The 12,404-nt window shown below is 43.7% G+C and overlaps 1 protein-coding gene across 10 annotated transcripts in view; it reads right to left on the bottom strand.

Annotated features, from left to right (window-relative positions):
• The window catches only part of ITPR2 (inositol 1,4,5-trisphosphate receptor type 2), a 351,496-nt gene that overhangs the window by 67,074 nt on the left and 272,018 nt on the right, over positions 1-12,404 (bottom strand). For all 10 annotated transcript variants that reach the window (XM_084811532.1, XM_084811531.1, XM_084811533.1 and 7 more), the window contains 2 exons: positions 11,814-11,921; positions 6,381-6,573 (listed from right to left, as the gene is read on the bottom strand). In XM_084811532.1, coding sequence (XP_084667658.1) covers positions 6,381-6,573; positions 11,814-11,921 — 301 coding nt within the window. The remainder of the gene's footprint in view (positions 1-6,380; positions 6,574-11,813; positions 11,922-12,404) is intronic.

Here is a 12,404-nt window from a genome sequence, read left to right as displayed (position 1 = left end):
GAAATGAAATACCACCCAAGAGCCAAAGCTCTCTGATAGCATCCCCCCACCCGTTTCTTGTGAATAACCATGTAAGAACTTAGAAGCAGGTAAGAAATGGAACACCACTCCCTTAAAGGTAATTCATATCATTATGGATGTGTACATGTGAAATAAATAAATGTGATAGAAATAATAAATGATTGCTTGCATAACCTTATTCATTTATTGACCATGTTATGTTAAAGCATGTGAACCATATTAAGGAGTGTATTAGATGCATCTAATACATATATTAAGAAAGTATTGGGGTTATTTGATGGTGGTTTGGGAAGGATGGTTAAAAAGAAGCACATTGAAGATTGCAGTGCATCATTTAGGTAAGGGATGGAGAACCTCCGGCCCACAGGCCCGATTTGGGCAGCTAGCCCAGCCCATTGGGCCTCAAGAAGTGCTCTTCCTCCTTCCAAAGCCCCTCCTTTCCCCAAATCCCCATCCCCTCCCAAAGGAGAGGGGACCGGAGAGCGACTGAGCATTTAGTTGCTACGTACTCAGGGATCTAACGACATCGGGGGGTGGGGCCCTGCTCCTGACATCATGGGCAGGGACCTAACCACTAATGTAATCTGACTTGTGTAGAAGGGCAATTCAGCTCCCCTAAACCAATATGGCTCCCCACCCCTGGTTTAGTAGTATGACACTTTTTAGCATTTGTTGTCTTTCCGCATGTAAACACTATTGAGCAATCTATATTTTAAGCTTAATTTGACAAACCCATATTGGTAGTTATTGGGGACCACTTCATGGGAAGGTCAAAAGGATGGACATTTTATACCACACAGCAAGGTTCAGGACCTATACGCCCCTGGGACGCTTCCACACATGCGATGTTCTGGGACCATTTTGGAAAGCACTGCATATGCTCTATCTGTGTGACTGGCAGACTTCCACCTGCAATACGCAGCTGGTAGTTAGAGCTGATACATTTTGGCCCAGTGTTGAGCTCCTGCATTAATGAGACGCTTATCAGCCCCGTTCTTACAAACTTTTAGGAAAACCGCGATTGTTGTTCTGCCCAGATTTGAACGACGTTGATTTTAAAACTGATTTTCTCTTTTGCTGCTGATTACGCGGTACAATTGTATATGGATTTAATGGGTTTGATTTCTTATTATGGGCTACAATCCAGCTAAAAGATAAGCACGTCTAAGTCCCAGGAATTTCAATGGGAGAGATTTAAGAATATGCTTACCTCACTCATCGAAATCAATAGGATCAACTGCATTTTATATTTTTTTAACAGTGTAAAAGGGCTTGCATTCTGTCTGGAGGAAACATGAGATAGAAACTTGAAGGATAAAGAATAAATTGAATGATGATGGACTGTGAACAGACGTAGGCCAAGTTCAGATTATGAATGAGAATGACATGTGGTGAGTCTTGAGGCCTGTGTGCTCCCCTCCGTCCTCTCTTCTCTGCCTTCACAGTCTAGATGAGAGTGAAAGCTTTTGCTTTCACTTTAAAACTGTTCTGCATTACATGAAAATGTAGGGAATGTGGCTTGTTGTAACCAAAGTTAGTTAAAATAAACCAGAATCAAATGGTGGCTTGATATCCCGGCTTGTTAACTAACTTTGGCTAGAACAAACCACAGTAGCTGAAGTTCTTATGTGATACGGAACTGGGTTTGTTCCAAATGGAAGCAGACGCTTCCATTCTTCTCTCCTTGTGCACAAAGTGATCATCATCTGAACCAGGCCAGTGTCTTAAAGATGATCATTGATGTGACTCAGCTACCATTTTTACCAGCTACGCTTTCCACCTGAGACATGGCCTTGCACAAGAAAAGTGTGGAAATGATATTTCTAAGATGCAAAAACAAGAATTGGAGCTTTGCTTACTGCACCCTTCCACATATAGTTTAAACTAAGAGACCGCTTTGGGAAATGGCTGAGATGTCCACAACTTGCTATGATATTTATATAATGGAAATGAGAGGCAGAGCTGCATATCTGCATACTGATGATACCACAGCTCGAACCTCCAGATGACTTCTCCCAGAGGTTTCATGTAGATGTTTGAAATCATGGGGGACAAGGATGAAACTTGAGGCACCCCAAAGGCCACTTTGGGAAATAGCTGAGATGTTCTCAACTTGCTATGATATCTATGGTCAGGAAGATCCATGCAATTCTCAGGAAAGACAACAGGCCCAATTAATCATCAGCCCATGTTATCATGCAAGTGGCATTCACTTTAATGGGGCTTGCCTAGGGTTCCCAATCATAATGCACACAATAATATAACCAGCCTTCCTGTTAGCACTAGTATTAAATGGAATGCACCATATAGTGTATTTGGAGTACACCAAACCCCATTGCAATTTTGATCATATGTGGCATTTTGGGTTATGTAACATTGCTATTAGGGTGCAATGCTATGCTTGTTTACACAGAAAAAAATTATTTTTTCTGTCTAAACGTGCATAGGATTGTGCCCTTAGTTACATTGCTGAATTCAACAGTGGACTAAATATGTTAGAATAAGATGGCGCTGGTGGTAAACTGACAGTTATAATAGCTTAGAATTATACATAAACCCGCTCACTTGTAGGACTTTGATGATACTGGGCATAAGCACATAATCAGTCAGCCTGATCAAATACCATTTATTCTGAGGCACCACTTCCCCCTCTGGCCTTGGCCTTCTGGCCTTGCAGCAACTATGACCACAGAATCTGAACCCGTCAGTGTCTTGATCCTGAGCTGTTCTCCATGATGCAGTCAGGACTCCCAGTAAGTAACATGCAAAATATCAGCTAACACAAGGGTGGACACACTTCAGGCTTGTGGGATGTACGTTACAGTTCATTAGAACACAGAGATCCACCAACCAGAGCCTGGTGAAAAAGACATACACCTACCTAGAATTAAAGAATTCTGAAATTTGTTGTGAGTACCAGAATGGAATGGAGTTCACAGTCCTTCCATAGTCCATTCCTGCTTATCCCTAAACTTTCTTCATGTCAGCATGGAATTTAGCGGCGGGGGGGTCATTTTGTTGTTGCTGTTGTTAAACAATTGGAAGTCAAAAAAAACCTTTGCTAATTTACTGAAAATCATCCAGAGATCTACCAGTAGGCAGCTCAAGGTCTACCTTCTGCTCACCACTGATCTAACATTAAAAACTCCACATGGATCAAATGCATATGCTCCTTAAGACTGAGTAAGAAGTTGCACTGATCTCACATTGCAGTGGGTTCTACTCAACTCAGGCTTGTTCTATAAATAGGGGCTGCTGGATATACCAACTGATACTGCTGGTGAAATAGGATTTTCCTTCCTCTGCTCATCCCTGCAGTCTTCCATGCGCCCTCCAAATCTGCTCTGGAGGGGTTGGGGACTATGATGTTGGATCTAGTCCTATGTTTCTCTGAACCACTTAGGGATTCTATTATATTAAGCGGCATATAAGTATCACTAATATATACAGTAAATAAAATAAATAAACCACCTCATCAGGTTGCTTTCATCACTATCTTGTGGACTGCTGAGTTCTCAAGGCAACAGTTCATTAAAATGTGTCTGATGAGAGGTTGTACTGCCATTAGGAAATACCATTTTCTTTAGAGTGGATGCAGATATCACACAATACTTAACTAATAACACAACCCTATGTATGTTTACTCAGAAGTAAGTCCCATTGTGTTTAGTAGGGTTTATTCTCCAGGTAAAGCTTCACTCCTATGCATGTTTAGACAGAAAAAAAGTCCTACAACACCCAGCATTCCCCAGTCAGCCAATTATTTTCTGTCTAAATATGCATAGGATTGTGTCCTTAGTTACACTGCTGATCTCAGAAAGCAAGTGAGATAAAGCAGGTAAGGTGATAGTTTTTATCTGACCAACAGTGCATAACCTTTGGACTGTCTTGGAGTTCTCTTTTTAGCAGTGCTTTCTTTCTTTTTTACTTTCTGCATTATACCATCAGGTGAAATCATCCATGCGTACATACATATATTCATTCTTCCTTATCTCTTAGACATGTAGTTTTGAATTATTGACTGGTTCCTTGCAGATGCATAGTGCTTCTAATGTAAAGCCCCAGCGCTAAGAAAGCAGCTGCCCTCATGGAGAGGAATAGGTTAGCAGGGCTTAATACTGTAAGCACAACTGAACTGAAGCAGGTATAGACATGACTAGTGCCTGAATGGGAAACTGTTGGGAATTCCTGGTGAGCTTTGAGCTCTCTTAATGAAGAGTAGGACATAAGACTAGTTGCATCCACTGAATGTAGGCCAATGGAGCTCTTTTGAGTGGTGAGGGTAAGGGCCAGGAGGTCAACTTGTAGAACCCTCAAAAGCCCATTGTAACCAGGTTGCAGTGCATTTTATGGATAAACGTGCTCATACCCATTATGACCCGGGTGCCATGGTTTTATCAGCATCTGAGATGGATGTGGCAAGAGGGCCATCTGGTTCTGTTGTTATGGATTCTTTTCAGCTTGTACAGACTGAGGATGTTGACAAGCTTCTTGGAGGGTTGAGACTAACCCCCTCCTCTTTGGATCCTTGCCCCTGGCTAATAAAATCTGCCAGGGCTAGGCTATATATATGGACTTCAGAAGTCATAAATTGCGTCATTGAGGTGTAGTTCCAGCCACCATGAAGGAGGCAGTGGTAAAGCTAAATTTAGATTTATTGGCACTGAAAAATTACCATGCTTGGGCAAGGTCCTAGAGCAAATGGTGACTTGCCAGCTTTAGGCAGTCTTGGAGAACATTTATTATTTAGATCCTTTTTCCCAATCCAGTTTTTGGCCTGGCTTTGGGATGCCCTGGTGGATGACTTGGGTAGTGCAACCCTGTTAGTTTCCCTGAACCTCTCAGCAGCATTTGATATCATCAACCATGGTATCCTTCTGGTTCGGCTCTCTAGAATGGCACTCAGAGACATGGTGTTATGGTGGTTCCGATCCTTTCTGGAGGGATGGGTCCAGACTCCAGAAGGTGGTGCTGGGGGGGGGTGTTCTGTTCCACCTTATAACCATTGGCCTTCGGAGTGCCTCAAGTTTCTTCCTTGTCTCCCATGCTTTCAAACATCTACACGAAACCTCTGGGAGAAGTCATCTGAAGGTTTGAGCTGCAGTATCATCAGTATGCAGATGGCATACAGCTCTACCTCTCATTTCCATTATATAAATATCATAGCAAGTTGTGGATGTCTCAGCCATTTCCCAAAGTGGTCTCTTAGCTTAAATGATATGTGGAAGGGTGCATTAAGTAAAGCTCCAATTCTTGTTTCTGCATCTTAGAAATATCATTTCCACTCTTTTCTTGTGTTAGCAAGGCCATGTCCCAAGCGGAAAGTGTAGCTGGTAAAGATGGTAGCAGAATCACATCAATGATCATCTTTAAGACACTGGCCTAGTTCAGATGATCATCTAGACCATGGTTGGGAATGATTGGGAGGCAGTGGAAATGTATGAATAGTTTGGGAATGGTTGTAATGGTATTCCCAACACGATTTGGCCCATCTCTGACATATTTACCCACAACAAACTGCAAAATAGGCCAGGAAAAATAATAATAAAGTACAAGGCCTGCCACGCACTCAGTGGACATGTGAATCAGCTTTGAGTCTCTTACAATGCAATCCTATACATGTCTACTCAGAAGGAAGCCCCACTGAGTTCATTGGGACTTACTCCCAGGTAACTGAGTATAGCATTTCCATCTCAACAGACACATTCATAAGAAAGCCTGTGCTGGGATTTCTTGCCGTGTTCTTTTAATCAGCTCTTGGTTATGCCAATGTCTCAGAGCCTATTCTCACAACCACTTCAGTGCCCAACAGCTGCAGAAAAGCCACACCCAGAATTACAGAGAGTAGGTGGACCAAACTTTGAACAAATGCACACTGACAGCCTAGCTAAACGAGAATATTCTGAGAACAAATGAACTGTAGTGCAATAATAATTAAAGATTACCTCTCAAACATGAACAAATAGACTATTACACTAAAATATATTGTTGAAATAATCTCAGGCTCAACAATTTCATACAGCACATTGGCATTAAATTGTCCAAAAGGTAATTTTTCTTTAAATTCCAATAGGAGGCTGGAATGCCAACGCATTTCAAACCCCATTCCCGTTTCAGGAGATTCAAGCTAAAGTAACTCCAAGTCTGAGATTGCTTCATAAATTTATTATTTTTTTTGTACACGAGTGATACAAGACTGTTATAGGACCGCACTGCAGACGGGCATACAGTGTTTAGGATCACACAGTTTAGGATCAAGGGACTAGCCTCATTTTATCTAAGTTGGAGATCAGGTTCTTGCTATTTCAATGACAGCTATCAAGTGGACAAATTCTTGGACTTGTAAGTCCTGTACTTACTCCTGATTTTCTTTTGCCACTTCATTTCATTATACAGATCCTCAGCCTGTTGGAAGAAGTCATTCACTTTGCTTCCTTGTTCATCTCTCTCGGTAGTATTGAACACACGGGACTGGGATTCGTGTGTGAGGAATTCACAGATATTTGGCACAGGGAAGACTATTTGTTCCATAGTTCTATCATGACGGACAATCTGCAAATACAGGTTTCTCACTCAGATGCATACAAGGTTTGAATATCATATATAAACTGCTGCTTCTGGCTTATATGGGAGGGAGGAAAGGGACAAAGACGTTGATGGATCCAGTAAATTCTATCCAACTTCCAGACAAGCTAGGACAATGTGTTTTTGCACAGTTACCATTTGTCTACAAGTAGCAACAGGGAAAACTGCCTTAATTTTGTGGGTGGGGGGAGCAAAGAGGTTGTTGTTCTTTGACACATGTTCAGCAAGCTTCACACTGGGGGATTTTCGACTTCAGTTATTGTGAATCTTGGAAAAAACTATGGACTTTGCCCTCCAAAATCCCAAGGATGGGATTCTAAAGGATGATAGAAATGTTTAGCAAACAGCATATGCCAGCCTTCCCCAGCTTGCTACCCTCCAGATATGTTGGATTGAGACTCTGATCATTACCAGTCATCATGGCCAATGACAGGCCAACACATCTGGAGGGCAACAAGTTGGGGGAGACTGGCATTTCCCAAAAGCAAAGCAAAACTACTAGCATTTACAGAAAAACGCAACAGTAAAAACAAAATATTACGAAGAGTGAAATGGCAAATTTCTTTTGTCTTATAAAACTGTACCCAGTCCTTAGAAGCTTGTGACTAGATCTCATGAACTACAAGAGCTGGAGCCCAGCATCAGAGTCCTACATGCTGTGAGACTTGGCAGTGAGCCTTTGTCTCCTGCCCTCCTGCACAGAGCAGGAAGTGGACCCCCATGTATCAATCCATGTGCCTATATTTGGTCAGTGGAACAACTGAAAACTGGATCAGCAAATTAGAATCATAAAGTTGGAGGGGGGCCTTATAGGCCATCTAGCCCAAGCCCCTGCTTGATGCAGGAAATCCAGAGCTAAAGCATCCCCAAGAGATAGCTTCCCAGACTCTGCTTGAAGACCTCCAGCAAGAAGAGCCCACCACCCTTCCAGGCAACTGGTTTTAACTGCCTATACATACATGCAGGTAGTCTCTGCAACTCTGTCACACGCTGAATTATACTATATAATGTGGAGAGACAGAGATGAGCCAGAGGCTCCCACAGGGGCCCTTTGCTTCCTCCAGGACATCTACAAAGCAGGACAATGCCATTAATTTAGTTAAAACTATAGCTCCAAATAATCCCCTTCCAGTAATTAATTCCTAAAACAAGAGGTTCTGGAGCTCAAGTCTACTTGGAGACCATGCTGTCTGATGTGACAGCTCTTCCTTCTAATGCCAGATATGTGAGCATTTGCTTTGGGCACTCAGTGGTGAGGGAAAGATATCCTCTGCACATGATTAGAGACCCTCTCTGATTTATTATTCAGATACTCCAGGATTGAGTCCTCATGCACTGGGACTCAAATTGCATCTGCCCATGAACTTTAAAGTGTGGACTAAGATCTGAATTTGGCACCTCGAATCCAACTCTGCAGTGAAGGTGGAAGCACAGAAAGGACATATATTATTATGCAGGATGAAGTCCTTCCCCACTGAATTTATTTGTTTACTTGCCAGGACCACAATTTCCCTACAATTAGCATTCAGAACCTGAGCAAAGAGTCTCAGCATTTTGCCATCCAAATACTTAATCAAAAAGATTGTGACAGTCCAGGTTCTACACTGTCAACACCTGAAATTTAGGGAAGTTTGACAAATGGCTTCAGTTTGGGCCCAAACTGGTATGCAACGTCAACAATTAAAATGACCTGGGTAAATGAGAGCTTTGGCTATGGGGCGGTATAGAAATGCAATAAATAAACAGATATAAATAAATAAATAAATAAATAAATAAATGCTGAAACATTCTATACTGATGAAAATGTTTCCAGTCTGACCATCCGGATAAATGTGTGCAATGCTTTGTCAGTTGCTCCAGTTTTGTCATGAGATACAAGTTGAAATTTCAGGTTTATTTGCACAACACATTTGTTCTGACATTTTAGGATTCCTGGGCAAACCTGACTGAAGACCTTGGGGCTAGGAACCTCAAAGCTACAAATCTAGAAAAGGAAATAGACCAAAGGAGTTTCTCTTTCCGGGTCCATTTGGCATGACGTTCTCATGTCCTCATGAACAAAGCAGCTGGCTATAGTCACATGAATTGCCTTGCTGCATGAGATCTGGGAGCTGTCTTCACGAGTGATTCAGTGTGAAGTTAGAGCAGTTAGAGTTCCTTCACAACCGATGATATCATCACCAATCTGCTGCCAGCCAGCCAGCCGCTTCCCTCTTGAAAAGCCGCATTTTCTGAAACTCCTTTTACTCTGACTTTTTTACTGAAAGCGGTTCCCTGGAGGCCATGTCCCCCCCCCCCCGCATTAAATCCTGGGCGTGCCTCTGTGACCTGGCAGTGACATGGCCAAGGAGGTGGGATGCCCAATTCCCTCTTGTTTTTCCAATGGAAGTAGTTTTTCCCATTGAGAAAATCCCCAGGGGTACAGCAGTGACCCTTCACACTACTGCAGTAGTGTGGATACTCATTCACCTTAGGTAGCCTGCTTTTAATCTTTGACATATCTCCCCCTTCTGTGCATGTTTACTCAGAAGTAAGAAATAAATCTCGCTTCCCTGCAGTGAAAGGGTTAACGGCTACTTTTAGTAATTCGCCCTAAAGTGCTCTTTCTTAAATCGCTATTGCAATGTTGTGCTTCTTTGATGTTCTGTAGTTTCTCTGATGTAAAGTTGTTTCTCCATTGTTATGTAAAGTCCCTTCTCCGCTTTACCGCTTTATCACAGTAATTATCTTTCGGGTTTACAGGAGCTTCTCATGGTTAGCAGGGAGAAGGAGAAAGGAGGGAAGAGGGGGCGGGGGGGGAAGCAATACACAAAAGTACACACATTGGGACAAATGGGGTGGGAGCAATAACTCTACGGCAGATTGCTGGAATGTGGTGAAATTGGGATGGGGGGAAGCTCTCATAGGGAGCCTTCAGATGCTGCACTGGAGAACTGGGGTTTTTGACTTCTTCACAGAAATCTGCACACATGGGGTAAATTAGTTGCTCTCCATTCATAATAATGTAGTAGCGGAAGAGAGCCTGGACAAAGGTGGGAAACAAGCCACGCTCACTGGTTGAGCAGCCCCTGCCAGTTTGATGTTTATTTCTACTCCCCCCCCACACCCAGAAGTATGTTCCTCTCAAGTGCTTTGTAACCTCTGAAAACCAGATTTTGAAGGTATGCTACACTTGGCTTATCTTGCTTCATGTGTCCAAGATGGACCAAAGCTAATTCGATGCAAATCCGGGTAATACTCCAATGTGCTTCTCATTCCATTGTTGTGAAGATCCCCTCAAGGTCTCTCCAGATCAAGTTTTTGTTTCTAGCAGAGGCCAGCCAGATTGCCTAGAACAGGGGTCCAGAACTTCTGGCTCTCCAGCTTCTCCAAATGACCATGCCCCTTCCCCTGGCCCCACCCCTTCTCCCCCAACCACCAGTCACTTGGTGGTTTCCTGGGTTTGGTGCAGTTTTTTCCCCATCATAAAAGATTGAAATGCCTCTCTTAAAGTTAAGTTACTGGAAGTAAGAGTTTGAACCTATAACATGCTGGTATTTTTGGCCCTGCCCCTTTTGTCTTTGGCCCCGCCCACCACTGGAATGTGGCCCCCAAGAGCTTCCCTGACATGCCATTTTGCCCTTGGGCTGAAAGAGGTTCTGTACCCCTGGCACAGGAGTTTGGAGGCAGAGCATAATGGTGTTGGCCATTCAGCCTGGTTAATCCCCTGAATTTAGTACTTGGAGGTATACTGCTGTTAAATATGGAGGCTCCATTTAGTTATCATGGCTAATGGCTGCTGATAGTCCTATCACCCATGAATTTGTCTAACCCTTCTAAAAGCCACTTAAGCTTGTTGCTATTACCAGATCTTGTGGCAGTGAATTCTAATTGGCAAAAGGAATTCTGAAATACTTCCTTTTGCCTACCCTGCATCTGCTGTGGATCAAATTAACTGGGTGACGCCTCTGTCCATTCTCTCCATACTGTTCATAACTGACTAATGTCTGTCACAACCCCCTTTTAGGGAGCAATCCTATGGCCCCTAGATATTGTCAGAGGGGCCATAGGATAGTGGGGATTTCCCCGGCACCCGACTTGCAGCCGGAGCAGAAAAAACCACGCTGGCTGGCCTTCAGGGTCGGAAAAGCTGCCTTGGAGGGGGGGAAAGGGGGCGTTCTGGTAGGTGGGGAGGGGAGGAGACCGGAGAGGCCAGGATATGAGCTATCCTGCTCCTCTTCCAGACTCCTTCCCTTTCCTTCCAAAGCACCATCGCTAGACAGGTAAAACCCCCTGTTTAGCGAAAAACCCAGCGATCAGAGGATGGAGAGGTGAAGATTGCCTCTGCTGCTGCTCCTCCTGCCCTGCCAGCTTTGGCCTGGCAGGGCACTGGGTACTTGGAAGCCTCTGAGTTTGGAGGCTTCCATCTCATGAGGGTGCAACCCATAGGACCGCACCCTTAGTCATGAAGCACAATATTATGCATTTGAATGCGCCGTGCAGAGTCCCCCATAGCAGGTCTCAAATGGCTGCTTCATTTAAATCGAAAAGTTGGAAATGATCTCCACATTCATCTAGTCCACTCCCTGGAATGGTAGGATTCTTTAGAGCTAAATTAAAGATTGTTAATGTATATATCATATATATTCGAGGGGAGGAAAATTACCACATTTTTCAGAAGCTGGTCTGAGGGGTGGGCTAGGAGTGCATTTGGCCTCACAATCTGGTCAGGTTCTCTAAGGAATTTAGTGTCACCAAGCAGGATGGGATGAACACTTATGGGCTGTGTGCTAGCTTTTAGGAACAGCTGGGGCATTACATAAAAAGTCCATGGAAAGCTGTAACGTTAAAGTGCGGAAAATAATTATCTTTCCCAACTTTAAAAAATGTTTTATTTATGAGCAGAACTGTGAGGAAACTCTTAAAGACCTTTATTAAAATTTGGTGGGATAGCTGAGGATCATTTAGGAACTGATTTATGGACTAGGCTCCTCCTACAGATTGCCAGCTGGACATCCCTGAATTAAATCATCTATAGACAGATGCTCATCCAGTATGATATCCCCATTACCTCTAAAACCAGGAAGAAAGGAGAATCTCTCACACTGTTCAACACTATAAGAGGTGTTATTCCTCAGGTAAAAAACAGTGGGAATGAGTCTTCTATGCAGTGGAAAGTAAAATGTCTTAGCCTACAAATGTTTTCTATTCAGTGAGCAATCCCTTACCTCAATCTGAGCTGTGTGGTTGGCGTAGTGCTTCAAAGCATCATCTCCTTCTTCCGAGTCAGACCCAGGCTTCAGCATGTGCTGCAATGTTTTATTGTGACGAGCCAACTAGAAGCAAAAAAAACCATGTAATTAAATTCCCTGTCAGAGGGAATGTCTACACCTCAAGTTTATTGTGCATTCATGGTTGCTCGCTCACTGAATTGTGCAGGCCCGTTACATGACGTCGTCGTTGTCCAGTCGTTGTTCCACTATTTCCTCCCACCTATCCTCTGTTTTCCTTAAATGGAAAAAATGGGGTATTTTTCCAGTTATGTGCGGACAGAGCACCACGTCCTCCCCGTGTATTTCTCCCCTAGCGTGAATGAAGCGCTGAGTGTGGTTGTTGGGGGCATGGTCATGATGTGGAAGGTGGCGACGGTCTGATGGGCGTTCAGCCTTCCCGCTCCTGCGCCATTGTGGCTCTTCGCCATTTTCAGCCTGCCTGTTCAAAGCAGAGCGGCAGCGGGGGGGGGGGGGCAGCAGAGCAGAGGAGCAGCAGAGGGGCTGAGCGGCAGGGACTGGCCAAGAGCATGGAAGAGGGAGGCGGGG

This window comes from Heloderma suspectum, chromosome 7 (genome assembly GCF_057233095.1).
Source record: "Heloderma suspectum isolate Gila_16-S chromosome 7, 16-S_ref, whole genome shotgun sequence".
In the NCBI taxonomy this organism is placed as follows: Eukaryota; Metazoa; Chordata; class Lepidosauria; order Squamata; family Helodermatidae; genus Heloderma; species Heloderma suspectum.
Note: the sequence above shows the minus strand (reverse complement) of the source record. Positions and strands in the feature narration are given on the sequence as shown.